This window comes from Sus scrofa, chromosome 13 (genome assembly GCF_054392235.1).
Source record: "Sus scrofa isolate SSC_HxYL_T2T_F1_AM1 chromosome 13, Sscrofa_HxYL_maternal_Yorkshire_Landrace_v2.0, whole genome shotgun sequence".
Lineage (NCBI taxonomy): Eukaryota > Metazoa > Chordata > Mammalia > Artiodactyla > Suidae > Sus > Sus scrofa.
This window is the reverse complement of record NC_139395.1, coordinates 43,984,441-43,996,624: the sequence shown is the minus strand read 5'-3', so window position 1 is coordinate 43,996,624 and position 12,184 is coordinate 43,984,441. Positions and strand designations below refer to the sequence as shown.

Sequence of the window (12,184 nt, the reverse complement as noted above, 5' to 3'; positions counted from 1 at the left end):
TTGGGCTTTGGTGTCTGAAAGTGACCTGGGATCAGAAGCCAACCTCCTTTGCCATGTAGCCAGACAACGTGTCCCAGGATTAGGCAACAGAGATATCACCAAGGTCATGACCCTACCATCCCCTTTCTTGGAACTTAACCTACTGGTGTAGGATTTGAACCTGAAAGATGTTCCTCATTAACAAGTAGACTTCCTGCAGCCAAAGAGACTGGCCTTGCCCTGTCTTGGTTACACAGAGCATAAGGTTTCTGGAATGTTGCAGTTGTAACAGGAAAGAAGAAGCAATAGCAGGGCTGGGTCAGGATCTGATGTCACAGATCACAAAAAGGAAGTCAGTGAGATTAAAGAGGAAGGGCCAGTGGGCCAGGTCATGGGGTTGACACTGGAGGGAGTGTGGAATTAAGGAATCAGAATCCTAGACAAAGCCAAGGTTAGAGTCTTGTGGTGTGTGCCTTACTGATACTCTTGTTTCCACCACATCGAGGGCAATGGCCATTACCTAAGTGTCTGGGCATGCATGCTGGTGGGGAAGAATCTCCCGGTATGATGTTCGGTGACAAAAACAAGGTGGAAAACAATGTGTATTATGTGCCCTACCTGTATTAAAAAAAAAAAAAAAAAAAAAAAGGTCATGTATATGTGTGTGTTTGCATTAAGAGGTTTGCCCCCCTCCCTTGAAAAGCCAATACTGGTTGTGGGTGTCAGGAAGGGGAGACAGAATGAGCCACTGAGCAGCCTCCTGCTTTGGCCTCAAGCTAAAAGCAAAAGAAGGCTTCCCAGCTCACATGGGATCCAGCCTAGCTCTCCTAGAGAGAGATCACACAAAACTTTGGGCCAAGGTTCCAGCAGGAATCCAGATCCACGGTTCCCAAACAGGTTCATGTGGAGGGAGTGTTACAGCAGAATGTCATTCAGTAGGTCTGGGAGGGGAGCCCAGAATTTGCATCACTAGTAAGTTCTCAGAGGTGCTGATACTGTTGGTCCAGGTCCTCCCTTTGAGAACCTCTGCTCTAGAGGGCTCCCTCACGTGCTCCTGCCACCACAGTGCTCTCTTCCTTGGCCCTGGGTACTTCCCAGGCCTTACTGTAATGACTTGCTTCACCATCTGTGATCCTTGCTGAGCTCGGAGCTCTCAAAGAATGCCACCCGCCCCTCTTGGTCACATCTGTATCCTTAGCACCTAGCACAGTGCAGTGCCTGGCACATTGTGAGTACCCAATCCATATTTGTTACACAAACAAGTTTATTTCCCTGGCATGTCCTCTCCATGGCGTGAGTCCCACAGAAGCCTAGCACAGAGCTGGAAGGCCAGTCAAGAATTAGAGGTACATGTCTCTTAGTTTATACTTGACTAAGAAAGAGGTAGACCTCAAAGGTCTGTGGTCTCTGGAAACTCACCACCGTGGTGGCGGCAGGGGACTGCTGAGAGATGATCACTTTGATAGAGGCCCCTAGTGGGGCAAGGGCTGGGGGGTCGGCTGTGCTGACACTAGCTGGCATGCACCTGAACTTTCTGGGCGCCAATCACTGCCCCCAGCCACACAACTCGACATGCACCTCCACATGCTGCAGGCTGCTTCCTGAAGACACGGGTTCCCTGCTTAGGGAGCAGGCGTGACCCACATCCAGGGAGGCTAGAAGCCAGAGTACCCAAGAAGCAGCCCTCCACTTTCAGTGGGCAAGGAGATTTGAGGGACGCATGCCCAGTTTCCTCACCCCTCTGACTGCCCTGAAGTTGGGATGACTCTGAGGGCCCTCCTTAAGTTCCCCTGTAGCTCTGAGCACCTGGCTCACAGTGTCAATGACTTTATAATGTCCCCTTCTTTAGCTTCTTCCTTTCCCCATCCCTCCCTGTAGTGTTTCCTGGGATCCCCTGCAAATATATCTACCTTGACTCAGGGTTTGCACCTGGGAGGGAGAGCCTAAAGTAAGACAAGCGGGGTTTTTTAAATTTATTTTATTGAGGTATAATTGATTTACAATGTTGTATTAATTTTTGCTGTACAGCAAAGTGACTGATTCAGTTATATATAGATATACATTATTTTTTGTATTCTTTTCCCTTATGATTTATCACAGAGTATTGAGCATAGTTCCCTGTACCTACAATAGAACCTTGTTGTTTATCCTTTCTATGTGTAATAGTTTGTATCGTCTAATCCCATACTTCTAATCCATACCTCTGCCACTCCCCACCCCCTTGGCAACCACAAGTTTGTTCTCTATGTGAGTCTGTTTCATAGATAAGAACGTTTGTGTCATATTTTTAGATCCCACATATAAGTAATATCATCATATGGGATCATCTTTCTCTTTCTGATTTACTTCACTTAGTGTGATAATCTCTAGGTTCATCCATGTTGTTGCAAATGACATTATTTCATTCTTTTTATGGCTGAGTAGTGTTCCATTGTCTATATGTACCGTATCTTCTTTATCCATTCATCAGTCGGTGGACATTAGGTTGTTTCCATCTCTTGGCTGTTGTGAATAGTGCTGCTGTGAATAGGGACATCATTTCAAAGTATAGTTTTGTCTGCATACATGCCCAAGAGTGGGATTGCTGGATCCTATGGTAACTCCATCCTTAGTTTTCTGAGGAACCTCCATACTGTTCTCCACTATGGCACCAATTTACATTTCCACCAGCAGTGTAGGAGGGTTCCCTTTTCTCAGTACTCTCTCTGGCATTTGTTATTTGTAGATTTTTTTTTTTTTTAATGATGGCCATTCTGACCAGTGCGAGGTACCTAGTTTTGGTTTGCATTTCTCTAATAATTAATAATAATAATCTTTTAATGTGACCGTTGTGGCCATCTGTATAAGACAGATATTTTTAATGTCTCAAGCAGCATGCCAAATCATTCATTCAGATGGATGTGGTTGTGTGTGTGGGGGGGTGTATCTCTTCCTTTAATCTTCCTATAAAGTGGTATTATTAGCCTCATTTCACAGAAGAGGAAAGAGACGTTCAAACTCAAGAGAGTAAATAAATAACACACCTAAAGTCAGTAAAAGGTAGACCTGAGATCTGAGTACAGGCCTGGCTGGTTTGCGAGGCTGGTCCCTGTTGCTCCCCTCAGGCCCTGCTTTCTGCACCAGGTGGCAAGTTCCAGGCGCATCCAGAGCTGTCTGTTCATCTAGTTACCTTCTTCCTCCTGCTCCACCATCTCTCATGGATGGGTTGCTAACGAGGGAAACCCAGCCCCGGAAGACTGATGGAGTGTTCCCCTGACTGGCACATGGCACCTGTGTACAGCTGTCATTTTACAGATGAGGAGCTGAACCTTGGAGGTATGAGTGACATTTTCAAAACACATTTGCATTTGTGATTTCTGAAAGAGGTGCTTGGCAGCAGTCCTGTGGGGAAGTTTCCAGAGCCCCCATTTTATAGAAAAGGAAATGGAAACGCAGAGGGATGTGAGTACAGCCGCAGAGCGGGTGTTGATAGCTGTGGCGCAAATCGTAAGAAGCCTCCTCCAGCCCACATTTTTCCTGGTACCAGGAAGTCTGTGACACTTTCCCATACAGGCTGACCTTATGAGTTCTTGGAGTGTAAGTATTTAGTGTGATTTTTTAGTGTGTTTTAGTGGGATCCAAGACTTAAAAAGACTTAGAGATCCACCCATGTCTCAAGCAGAAAGCTGGAATTTGAATGTGGCCCGGGTTGGACTGCTGCATAACAGCAAGAGTGCAGCATTGAAAGCGACAGCTGAAACCCAAGCAACAGACCTGTGTTCCCTCCAGGCCAGAGGCTTCTTGAGATAACCCCACTCTGTGGGGTTTGTGTGGCAGAGACCAGGGAGCTGAGAGAGGGACGGTGAGCAGTCACTGGCACAGGCAAGTAGAGGGTGCCAAAGAGAAGTGGTCTCTTGCCTCTCTGGGGCTGTATGCACGAGATCATTTTGAGGAACAGGACCCAAAGTTCCTGTTTAAATCCTTCTATTTGCAATCTTAAAAAAAAAAAAAAGAAAAAAAAAGACTACTCATTGAGGGCAAAAGCTGTGTGCCCTGCCCCCACGGCACACACACTCCCACCCTGCAATTGCTTCACAAGTTCTGGGAAAATCTCATCACCACCCACCTAGCCCTGCTCAACTCCACCCAACCCCACCGCCCAATCCCCTTAAGGCAGAGCTCCCCAGGGAGAAGTGCAGCTGAGTGAGCAGAAAAAAATCTCAGAGTGAACTTGGCCTTCAGGAACTGACCACTGGTGGGTGCCGTGGCCATTCTTGGACATCCAACAGTACAAAGAAGAACGTCCCCTTCTTGTTGTTCTCAAAGACTGAGACCTGGCGTCTATCTTTATTATCGTACAGGAAGCTAAGAACCTCTGACTCAATCAGGACCTTGAACCTTGAGTTCACAGAGACTCTAAAAGCTCCAGAAACAAAGACTTCGTGGACACAGTCCCTCAAAATCAAAGTAAGTGGCACTTGTCTTCCTGCCTTGTCAGTTACTGTTGAGGGCACTTTGTTTGCATGCAGCCAGGTTGAACCGTAGTCCTCCCATTGCAGATCATGACTTGTTTACCTGTCTGTCTCCTCAAAGGTGGGGAATTTTTCAAGGGCCAGTCAAATGTCTAAGTAACCCCCGATGCCTCTGTGAGGCAATGCATTGTATAGTAATAATGAAGATGGGTGCGTTTATAAGACTGGGTGCTCAGCAGTGAAATAGGGTAGGTTTTGTTGGCTTTTGGAGGATTTTGGTTGCTTGTTTTTTACTAAAAACAGAATGCTTTCTTGAACGATCGGTTGTTGCTGGCTGATTAAGAAAGTCAGCCCAGTGTTAAGGAACAGGAGGCACTTTCTGTAGAAAGCTAGTCAAGAGGAAATTGCTTGCCAAATTTCCCCCATGTAAACAAACCCAAACATGGTGTAAGCAGAAATTGTAGCAAGAAGGAAATATTAATTAGGAAAAACATTGCAGATGCAGGGATGAATTGATACTGAGTCAACTTCTTAAGAAGACTAGAACCAAGGATCCTCAAAATTAGGACTGTGGGCTATCTTTGGAGCAGGTAGAATTTCACCCACCATAAGGCAGGGAGCTGGTCAGGTGACTTCTTAAGATGCATTCATTCTGTTTTAAAAGAGGCAGGTCAAAATTTTGTTCTGAAGATGCAGGGCCAATGGGGGTACTTGGAGGTATCTACTTCAACCTTCCCTCCATAAAATCTAGGGGGTCCCAGACTTTCAGAACTAGAAATTCCCAGTTTGCATCCACTCACTGACCCTTTAGTCCCCATTCTGGCAGGACAACTCTAGGCTGTTCAGACTTCGGGGCATTGGGCTGCTATAAATGTTTAACAGCTGACTCTCCTGAAGTAAAGTGCCTTAACTTCTGGTGTTTGCCAATTTCCATGTGCAAATATTCCTGTTGGTTGAATTCATGCTACCAATGCACATTGAATGCAGAGCTGGTAGAGAGATACATGCTATTGTGTATCTTATGAGTTAGTATAAGCCAGCCAGCTCCTGCACACTGCCAGGCTGGATGTCTTCTACCATCCCAGACTGTCCTTTCTCTTTTCACAGAGAGACTTCACCAACTCCCAGACAAAAAGATGCTGGCCCTGGAAGGGGTCAAGCTCCAAGGCTACAGCTGACCCCTGGTATAATGCCCTTGGGCAGACTTTTGTTGCAGACTAAAGCAGGGCTGGCAGATGTCATGGCGCTGTCCTTTGGTCTCTCCTCCAAGGCCCCACTCCAGCCAATCTCCCTTTAAGAGCATCATACCCTGGAGCTATTGCCTGGTACCTGACAAGTTGGGAAAATAGTGAATGGAGTTGGGGGTGGGGGTGAAGGCAACTCAAATGGCACCTGACAGTGCTGACTCTCTTTGCCTTCACCTTTATCACATTCCCCAGAGACTGGGCTCATGGGCTCAACCTTGCACCCCTTGCTGTCTGTGCCACCTGTGACTAGCAGTGTAAACCTACCAGCCCACCAAGCCGAGCTGTCAGCAATGGCAGTGGCAGCAGAAATCAGAAATTGTCAACACAGCTTGTTTAGTGACTGGCAACCTGGGTTTTTCCAGAGGATTGATCGGGTTTATGCAAGTTCAGAGATGGAGGAGTGAGCCATGGGGATGGATTTGGTGGGAAATGATGGTCCCCCTAACCAGTATGCCCCACCACACCCCCTACCCTTAATCTCCAAAGGACACTACTGAAATGTACATTTTGTCAGTGGGAAACGTTCATTAGCAGTGTAGAAGGAAGAACACTGGAAACTCCATATTCAAGATGGGAATTACAGTGTAGGTACCACTCACTTTACTGATTGATGTTTAGGTCAGATCAGTTCAGATTGATGGCAACATCTTGGAAATTTCAAAGTGCTGTGCAATGGAAGGGGCTGTCAGTGTTCATCACTGTCTAGCAGAATTCATTTTCCAGATTAATTTCAGGGGGACTTGGGGAAGTTCCCGTTTTGGTGCAGGGCAAACGAATGCAACTAGTAACCATGGGGTAGGGGGTTTGATCCCTGGCCTCACTCAGTGGGTTGAGGATCCAGCGTTGCTGTGAGCTGTGGTGTAGGTTGCAGACACGACTCGGATCCTGTGTTGCTGTAACTGTGGTGTAGGCTGGCAGCTGTAGCTCCAATTCAGTCCCTAGCCTGGGAACTCCCACATGCCATGGGTGCAGCCCTAAAAAGGAAAAAAAAAAATTCAGGGGGACTTGGGGAAAGGGGTACATCAGCCATTCCTGGTGGTGCTGGGCCTCAGAGGGGGGCCCCTGCAGGGAAGGAGGTCCCCTAAATTTACTGAGTTTCCAGCGGTTTCCAGGGGATGGCTCAGACATTGCCTTATGGTAGCCCTGCAAGGTAAGAGTTTCTTTTCCACATTATAGAAGGTGAACTGAGGCTCAGAGAGGTAGGTTAACTTACCCAGGACACAGCTGATAAGTAACATTGAAGCTTATGCTCCCTTTGAGGAGGCACCTTTTGTTAAGTGATTGGAAAGGCTGGAAAGCAGTGCTAAAAAGCAGGGACTGAGGGAAGTTCTTCAAAGGCAAGCTATCAAGTGGGTTTTGGGGTTTCTGGTCTTTGTATCATGGAAACCCTGTTTAAAAAAAATCTGGAAACTTATTTCAGCAGAAGTCTGGCCTCTACTTGGTCACTGTGGGCCACTTCCCAGCTTGGGGCTATTTGGAGCCTTTCCTCCCCCAAGCCCCCTTTTCTCCTTACCAGTCACCCCCGTCCTCCCAGCCTGTGCTGTTCTTTGAGTCCTCCTCATGGCTCTCATGGGACGTCTGCAGTTACCAGTGTAACTACAGAGGACCCTGTGAGAGGGGACAGGCTGAACCCACCCTGCTGCCCTCAGTGTCCTCATCTACTAAGGGGTGGGTTGGCCTTCCAGGATTTCACTATGGCAACACTATTACTATTTGGGGTAGGGTAATTGTTACATTGCAGGACATCCTTGGCCCTGCCTATCAAATGACAGTAGTGTCCCCTGGTCTTTGTGGCAACCAAAACAAAAATACACATCTTCACGTGCTCCCAGGGCACTATATCACCCTTGGCTGAGAATCTTTTTAGCTCCCAAATCCATGAAGGTCCATTTGTAACTCTGTGACTTTCAGCCAGGTCTGTTTTCCTTCTAGTATCCTTCTAGGGACCCCCTCAGTGCAGAGTCACTGCTCTGTGATTGGGGACAGGAAAGCCAGGTGGTTTCAGGAATGGGCCTGGTGCACACCTGGGTTTGAGCTCAAGCGCTTGTTCTCATCAACTTTGTGTCCTTACCACTTCCAATTTGTGTGTCGTCACCTCTAAAACAGGGAGCAATAATGGCTCCCCCTCCAGAGTTGTTTAATACCCAGCCCAGTGCCAAGTCCATAGGAAGCAGTCGGAAAGCATTGGTCATGGAGAGTGTGACAAGGCCTCCCTTCATCTGTACACTCTGTCTACTGGACTTTTCCTTCACCACACTCATTGCCAAAGCAATTGAATGAGTGATGTGTGCACACCTTTTGTGAATTGTCTACATCCCTGGTAGACTACAGGTTGCACGAAGGCAGAAAGGACCTGGGTCTCCCTTGCTCAACAGTGCCTTCCAAGCATGGTACACAGTAGGCACTTGATAAACGGTTGTCAAGTAGTTAAAAACTTATAATCCCTGCCTTATCTTTGTTGTCCAGAGCCCACTGCCTTTAGCAGCAACATAAATACAGGAACCATTTCCTTTGACCTGTGGGAGAATCCAGGATGGAAACTTCAACCTCAAAGGGCTATGATGCAACCACAGAATATGACTATGAGGGCTCAACCCCGTGCCAGAAGGTACAGGAGAGGGCCTTTGGGGCCCAGCTGCTGCCGCCCTTGTACTCCCTGGTATTTGTCATTGGCCTGATCGGCAACATCCTGGTGGTCCTGGTCCTCCTGCAGTACAAGAGGCTCAGAAGCATGACCACCATCTACCTCCTCAACCTGGCCATTTCTGACCTGATCTTCCTCTTTACACTGCCTTTCTGGATTGACTACAAGCTGAAGGATGACTGGATTTTTGGCGATCACATGTGTAAGTTGCTCTCTGGGCTCTATTTCATTGGCTTGTACAGTGAAATCTTCTTCATCATCCTGCTGACCATCGACAGGTACCTAGCCATCGTCCATGCCGTGTTTGCCCTGCGGGCTCGGACCATCACCTTTGGTATCATCACCAGCATTGTCGTCTGGGTCCTGGCCATCTTGGCTGCTGTCCCCGGCTTCCACTTTTCCAAGACCCAGTGGGAGTTCAGTCACTTCACCTGCAGCCTTCATTTTCCTTATGAAAACCTAACAAATTGGAAACGGTTCCAGGCTCTGAAAATGAACATCTTGGGGCTGGTGCTGCCTCTATTGGTCATGATCATCTGCTACACAGGGATCATAAAGATTCTGCTCAGAAGACCAAATGAGAAGAAATCCAAAGCTGTGCGTCTGATTTTTGTCATCATGATCATCTTCTTTCTCTTTTGGACCCCCTACAATCTGACTGTGTTTGTTTCTGCTTTCCAAGAATCCCTGTTCACCGATCAGTGTAGGCAGAGCAGACAGCTGGACCTGGCCATACAAGTGACAGAGGTCATCGCCTACACGCACTGCTGCATCAACCCTGTGATCTACGTCTTTGTCGGGGAGAGATTCCGCAAGTATCTACGGCAGTTGTTCCATCGGCTGGTGGCCGTGCCCCTGGGTAAATGGCTCCCCTTCCTCTCCACAGAGAGGCTGGAGAGGGTCAGCTCCATGTCCCCCTCCACAGGGGAGCACGAACTCTCTGCTGGCTTCTGACTCAGGCCCCTAGAGGCTAACCCAGGACCCAGCCAGAGTGCCCTGCCGGGCATGATGGCTGGGGAGGAAGCAGTTTGGCTCTCCCAACCAGATTCTGAGGCCTGATAGAGCATGGAATTGTAGCCACGTGGGGTTGAAAGAGCTTCAAGGTGGTCTAGGCTAAATCACTTCTGAGTCTTGAGTTTCCTCCGTGAACTTTACTTTGGTAGAAAGGAGATGAATGAATGAAATAGGACATTCCAGAAGATTGGGACAAAGGATAACAGGGAGGGGTTTGGTCCCAAACAGGAGCTCATATTTGTGAACATTGACACTTGTAAACCAAGCCTCTTAGCACCTGCCAACCCTACCCCCCCATCACCCATGAACTTAGAAATACTGATTTCCATAGATGACTCTACTATGAGCCTGGAGCCAATCAGGAGCCGGCGGCGCTTCTACCTGCCCCACCCCCACTGCAAGGTTTAGGCTCTTGGAAATCCTGAGGAGCCTAGAACTCATGATGGAAGAACTTAACACCTAGCGGATAATAAGATTAGGGAACTGCTGTTGGTGCTGGAACTAAGAAAGCCCTTGGAGAGAATTTTTATATTCACTAAAATCAAACAGTTCAGGCAGTGGGCTAGACACAGAGCAAATGGATAAAATGCTATATTTCTTGGAGTTCTTCATGGCTCGGTGGTGAGTTAAGGATCCAGCATTGTCACAGCTGTGGCTTGGGTTGCAGCTGTGGTGTGGGTTCAGTCCCTGGCCTGGGAACTTCAGCATGTGGCCAGAAAAATGCTGTACTTTTTGAAGCAGCCATGGAGAGGAAGGAGTCATTCCTTTTACTGTTCCTTTCTTTCTGAATATTTCAGAACGTCCCTTCCTTGAAAGTTGAGGGATGTGGCAGCTTTATTGCAGAAATTACTAACAGGCAAAAGGAGACAGGGTTGATTTTCTTCCTCTGTTTCTCCATCCAAGGCTTCTAGTTGTACGGCTGAGCGTTCTGGCTGCCACCATGGACCCATCAGCAGAACCACAACCCAGTATGCAAGCTGCCAGGGTTTGCAGCGGGGAGGGAGGGTACTGCCTTCCAGGAAGGGTGGGGGCTCGGTTGATGTAGGAGGTAGAGGAGGCCTTAACTCAGAGAAATTTATTTACCCTAGAGGTCCTGAACATTTAGCTCTTACCTAGGACCTCCTGTCCAAGCATGTCTTTCTTCCCTTCTCCCTCAGATATATATTTCTTTAAAAATCGTTTTTCCAGTAACAAAAATTGTTTTCTGGGAAAGCATGAAAACACAAAGGGGAGGAAGAAAGACATGAAAATCATTCATTAATCCCACTACCCAAAGACAACTACTTTGATGTATTTTTTTAGCTTGTTTTTCTCCTGTGCATATTCATGTTTATAAGCAAGATGGACTTCAGCTGTACTCACTCTTCTGTTGGTGCTCTGAAGTTGCAGGTTGGGATCACTTTCCCAAGACAATAAATCATTTTAAAGCATTGGTTTTGATGCCTACAGTGAATTCTCCCGCAGGAATGCACCCTAATTACTCCACCCATTTCCCCGTGATGGCTTGCACAAATCAGCTCAGTCCAGCAATGGTGACTGAGGACCTGCTTTGTTCAAAGCGAGCTCTCTGAGCCCTGGGAGACATGAATGCAGGAGAGATGTCTTTTCTCACAGAGCTGCCGGCTCAGTGCAGCAGACAGGTGCAAGGATGGATGCATAGCATGGAGTATGTCCATATCCCCTGTTGACAGCTTTTTAATCACATTTGCTTTAAATCCCCCATTCTCTTTCTCTCTTCCTTCCTCAAAAGGCAGACAAATTAGATATAAAGATAGTGGTTTTTTCTCTAGAATCATTTGAAAACAAATTGCAAAAAGGATGCCTCATCCCCCTTCAGTACTTCATGGTGGTTGTATTAAGATTAGGAGAAGTCTTGGCAGGAGTGATGAGAAACGCTGATGCTGGCTGATTTCACATTTCCTTCCCTGGCACACTCATACTTCCTCTTAATTAGCCACCACCTCAGAAGATACACCAACTCAATGCATAACTAACACCTTCTACCGTGAAATCCTTTGGATAAAATTTTGAAAAAAAGCAAACTGATTTTCAAGTCCATAGCTGTCACTCTGCTCAGACATAATTCAGTGCAGTCAGATCTCTATGCTATGTAAGCATTTGGACACAGCAGGATTGTCCTGCTCTGTAGTTGCTCAGTATTTCTTCTGGTCCCTTCATTCCCCATTCTCACTTTCTGTGATAGCAGTGGCAAAATAGTGAAATTTGGATGGCAGGAAAGGAGCACAAGTATGTCTAAGGGGAGCTGGTAGGGCTGCCATTCTGTTCCCACCCCTGGGCATGGTGCCTCCTGGCAGCAGGAAGGAGTTACTCAGGATGCCCTTGTGCCCCTGCCAGCCTCCATGGTCAGTTGCCCCCCAGCTTGAGCCTCACAGGCACACTACCCATCCCCACCTGGAGCATCTCCATCCTCCCGCAGGTGGGTGGGCCGGCTTCCTTGTGCCAAGGCTTTGGGATAATTTAAAGCACAGGGACCCTGCATGCCTGGAGCTGTGAGATGTTCTAAAACCATCAGCAGAAGTTTTGGACACAACTAAATTATAGAAACCTTGTATCTCTTGCTCTCTGTTGTTTCAAGAAAGCAAGAGGAAACTGAGTCCTGGGAATGGGACATGGGAAGGGGGGCTGCCAGTAAATATCATCTATCCATTTTTCTGGTTTATTCTTCCATCCAAATGCCACTACCCACCCACTGTACTCATTAATCCATTCATTTGGTATAAGCTCCTTGAGCCAGACACCAAGGGTACCAAGACTACTGGGAGAAGGACTTGCCACCCACACGTGAACTGGAGCTTCCCGAGTACCATGAGGACAGGGGCCATGGAGGT

At 47.5% G+C, this 12,184-nt stretch overlaps 2 protein-coding genes across 2 annotated transcripts in view; both read left to right on the top strand.

Moving 5' to 3' along the window:
• The first annotated feature begins 4,122 nt into the window (after nucleotides 1-4,122).
• Nucleotides 4,123-10,767, top strand: CCR1 (C-C motif chemokine receptor 1). The gene is made up of 2 exons (NM_001001621.1): nucleotides 4,123-4,425; nucleotides 8,144-10,767. Exon 2 carries the CDS (start codon nucleotides 8,211-8,213, stop codon nucleotides 9,273-9,275), a length of 1,065 nt encoding a protein of 354 aa, NP_001001621.1. The 5' UTR covers nucleotides 4,123-4,425; nucleotides 8,144-8,210; the 3' UTR covers nucleotides 9,276-10,767.
• Nucleotides 4,183-12,184, top strand: part of XCR1 (X-C motif chemokine receptor 1) — an 83,449-nt gene continuing 75,447 nt past the window's right edge. Inside the window, exon 1 of the mRNA NM_001001622.1 lies at nucleotides 4,183-4,425. The gene's annotated coding sequence lies outside the window, so the exon portion shown is untranslated. The remainder of the gene's footprint in view (nucleotides 4,426-12,184) is intronic.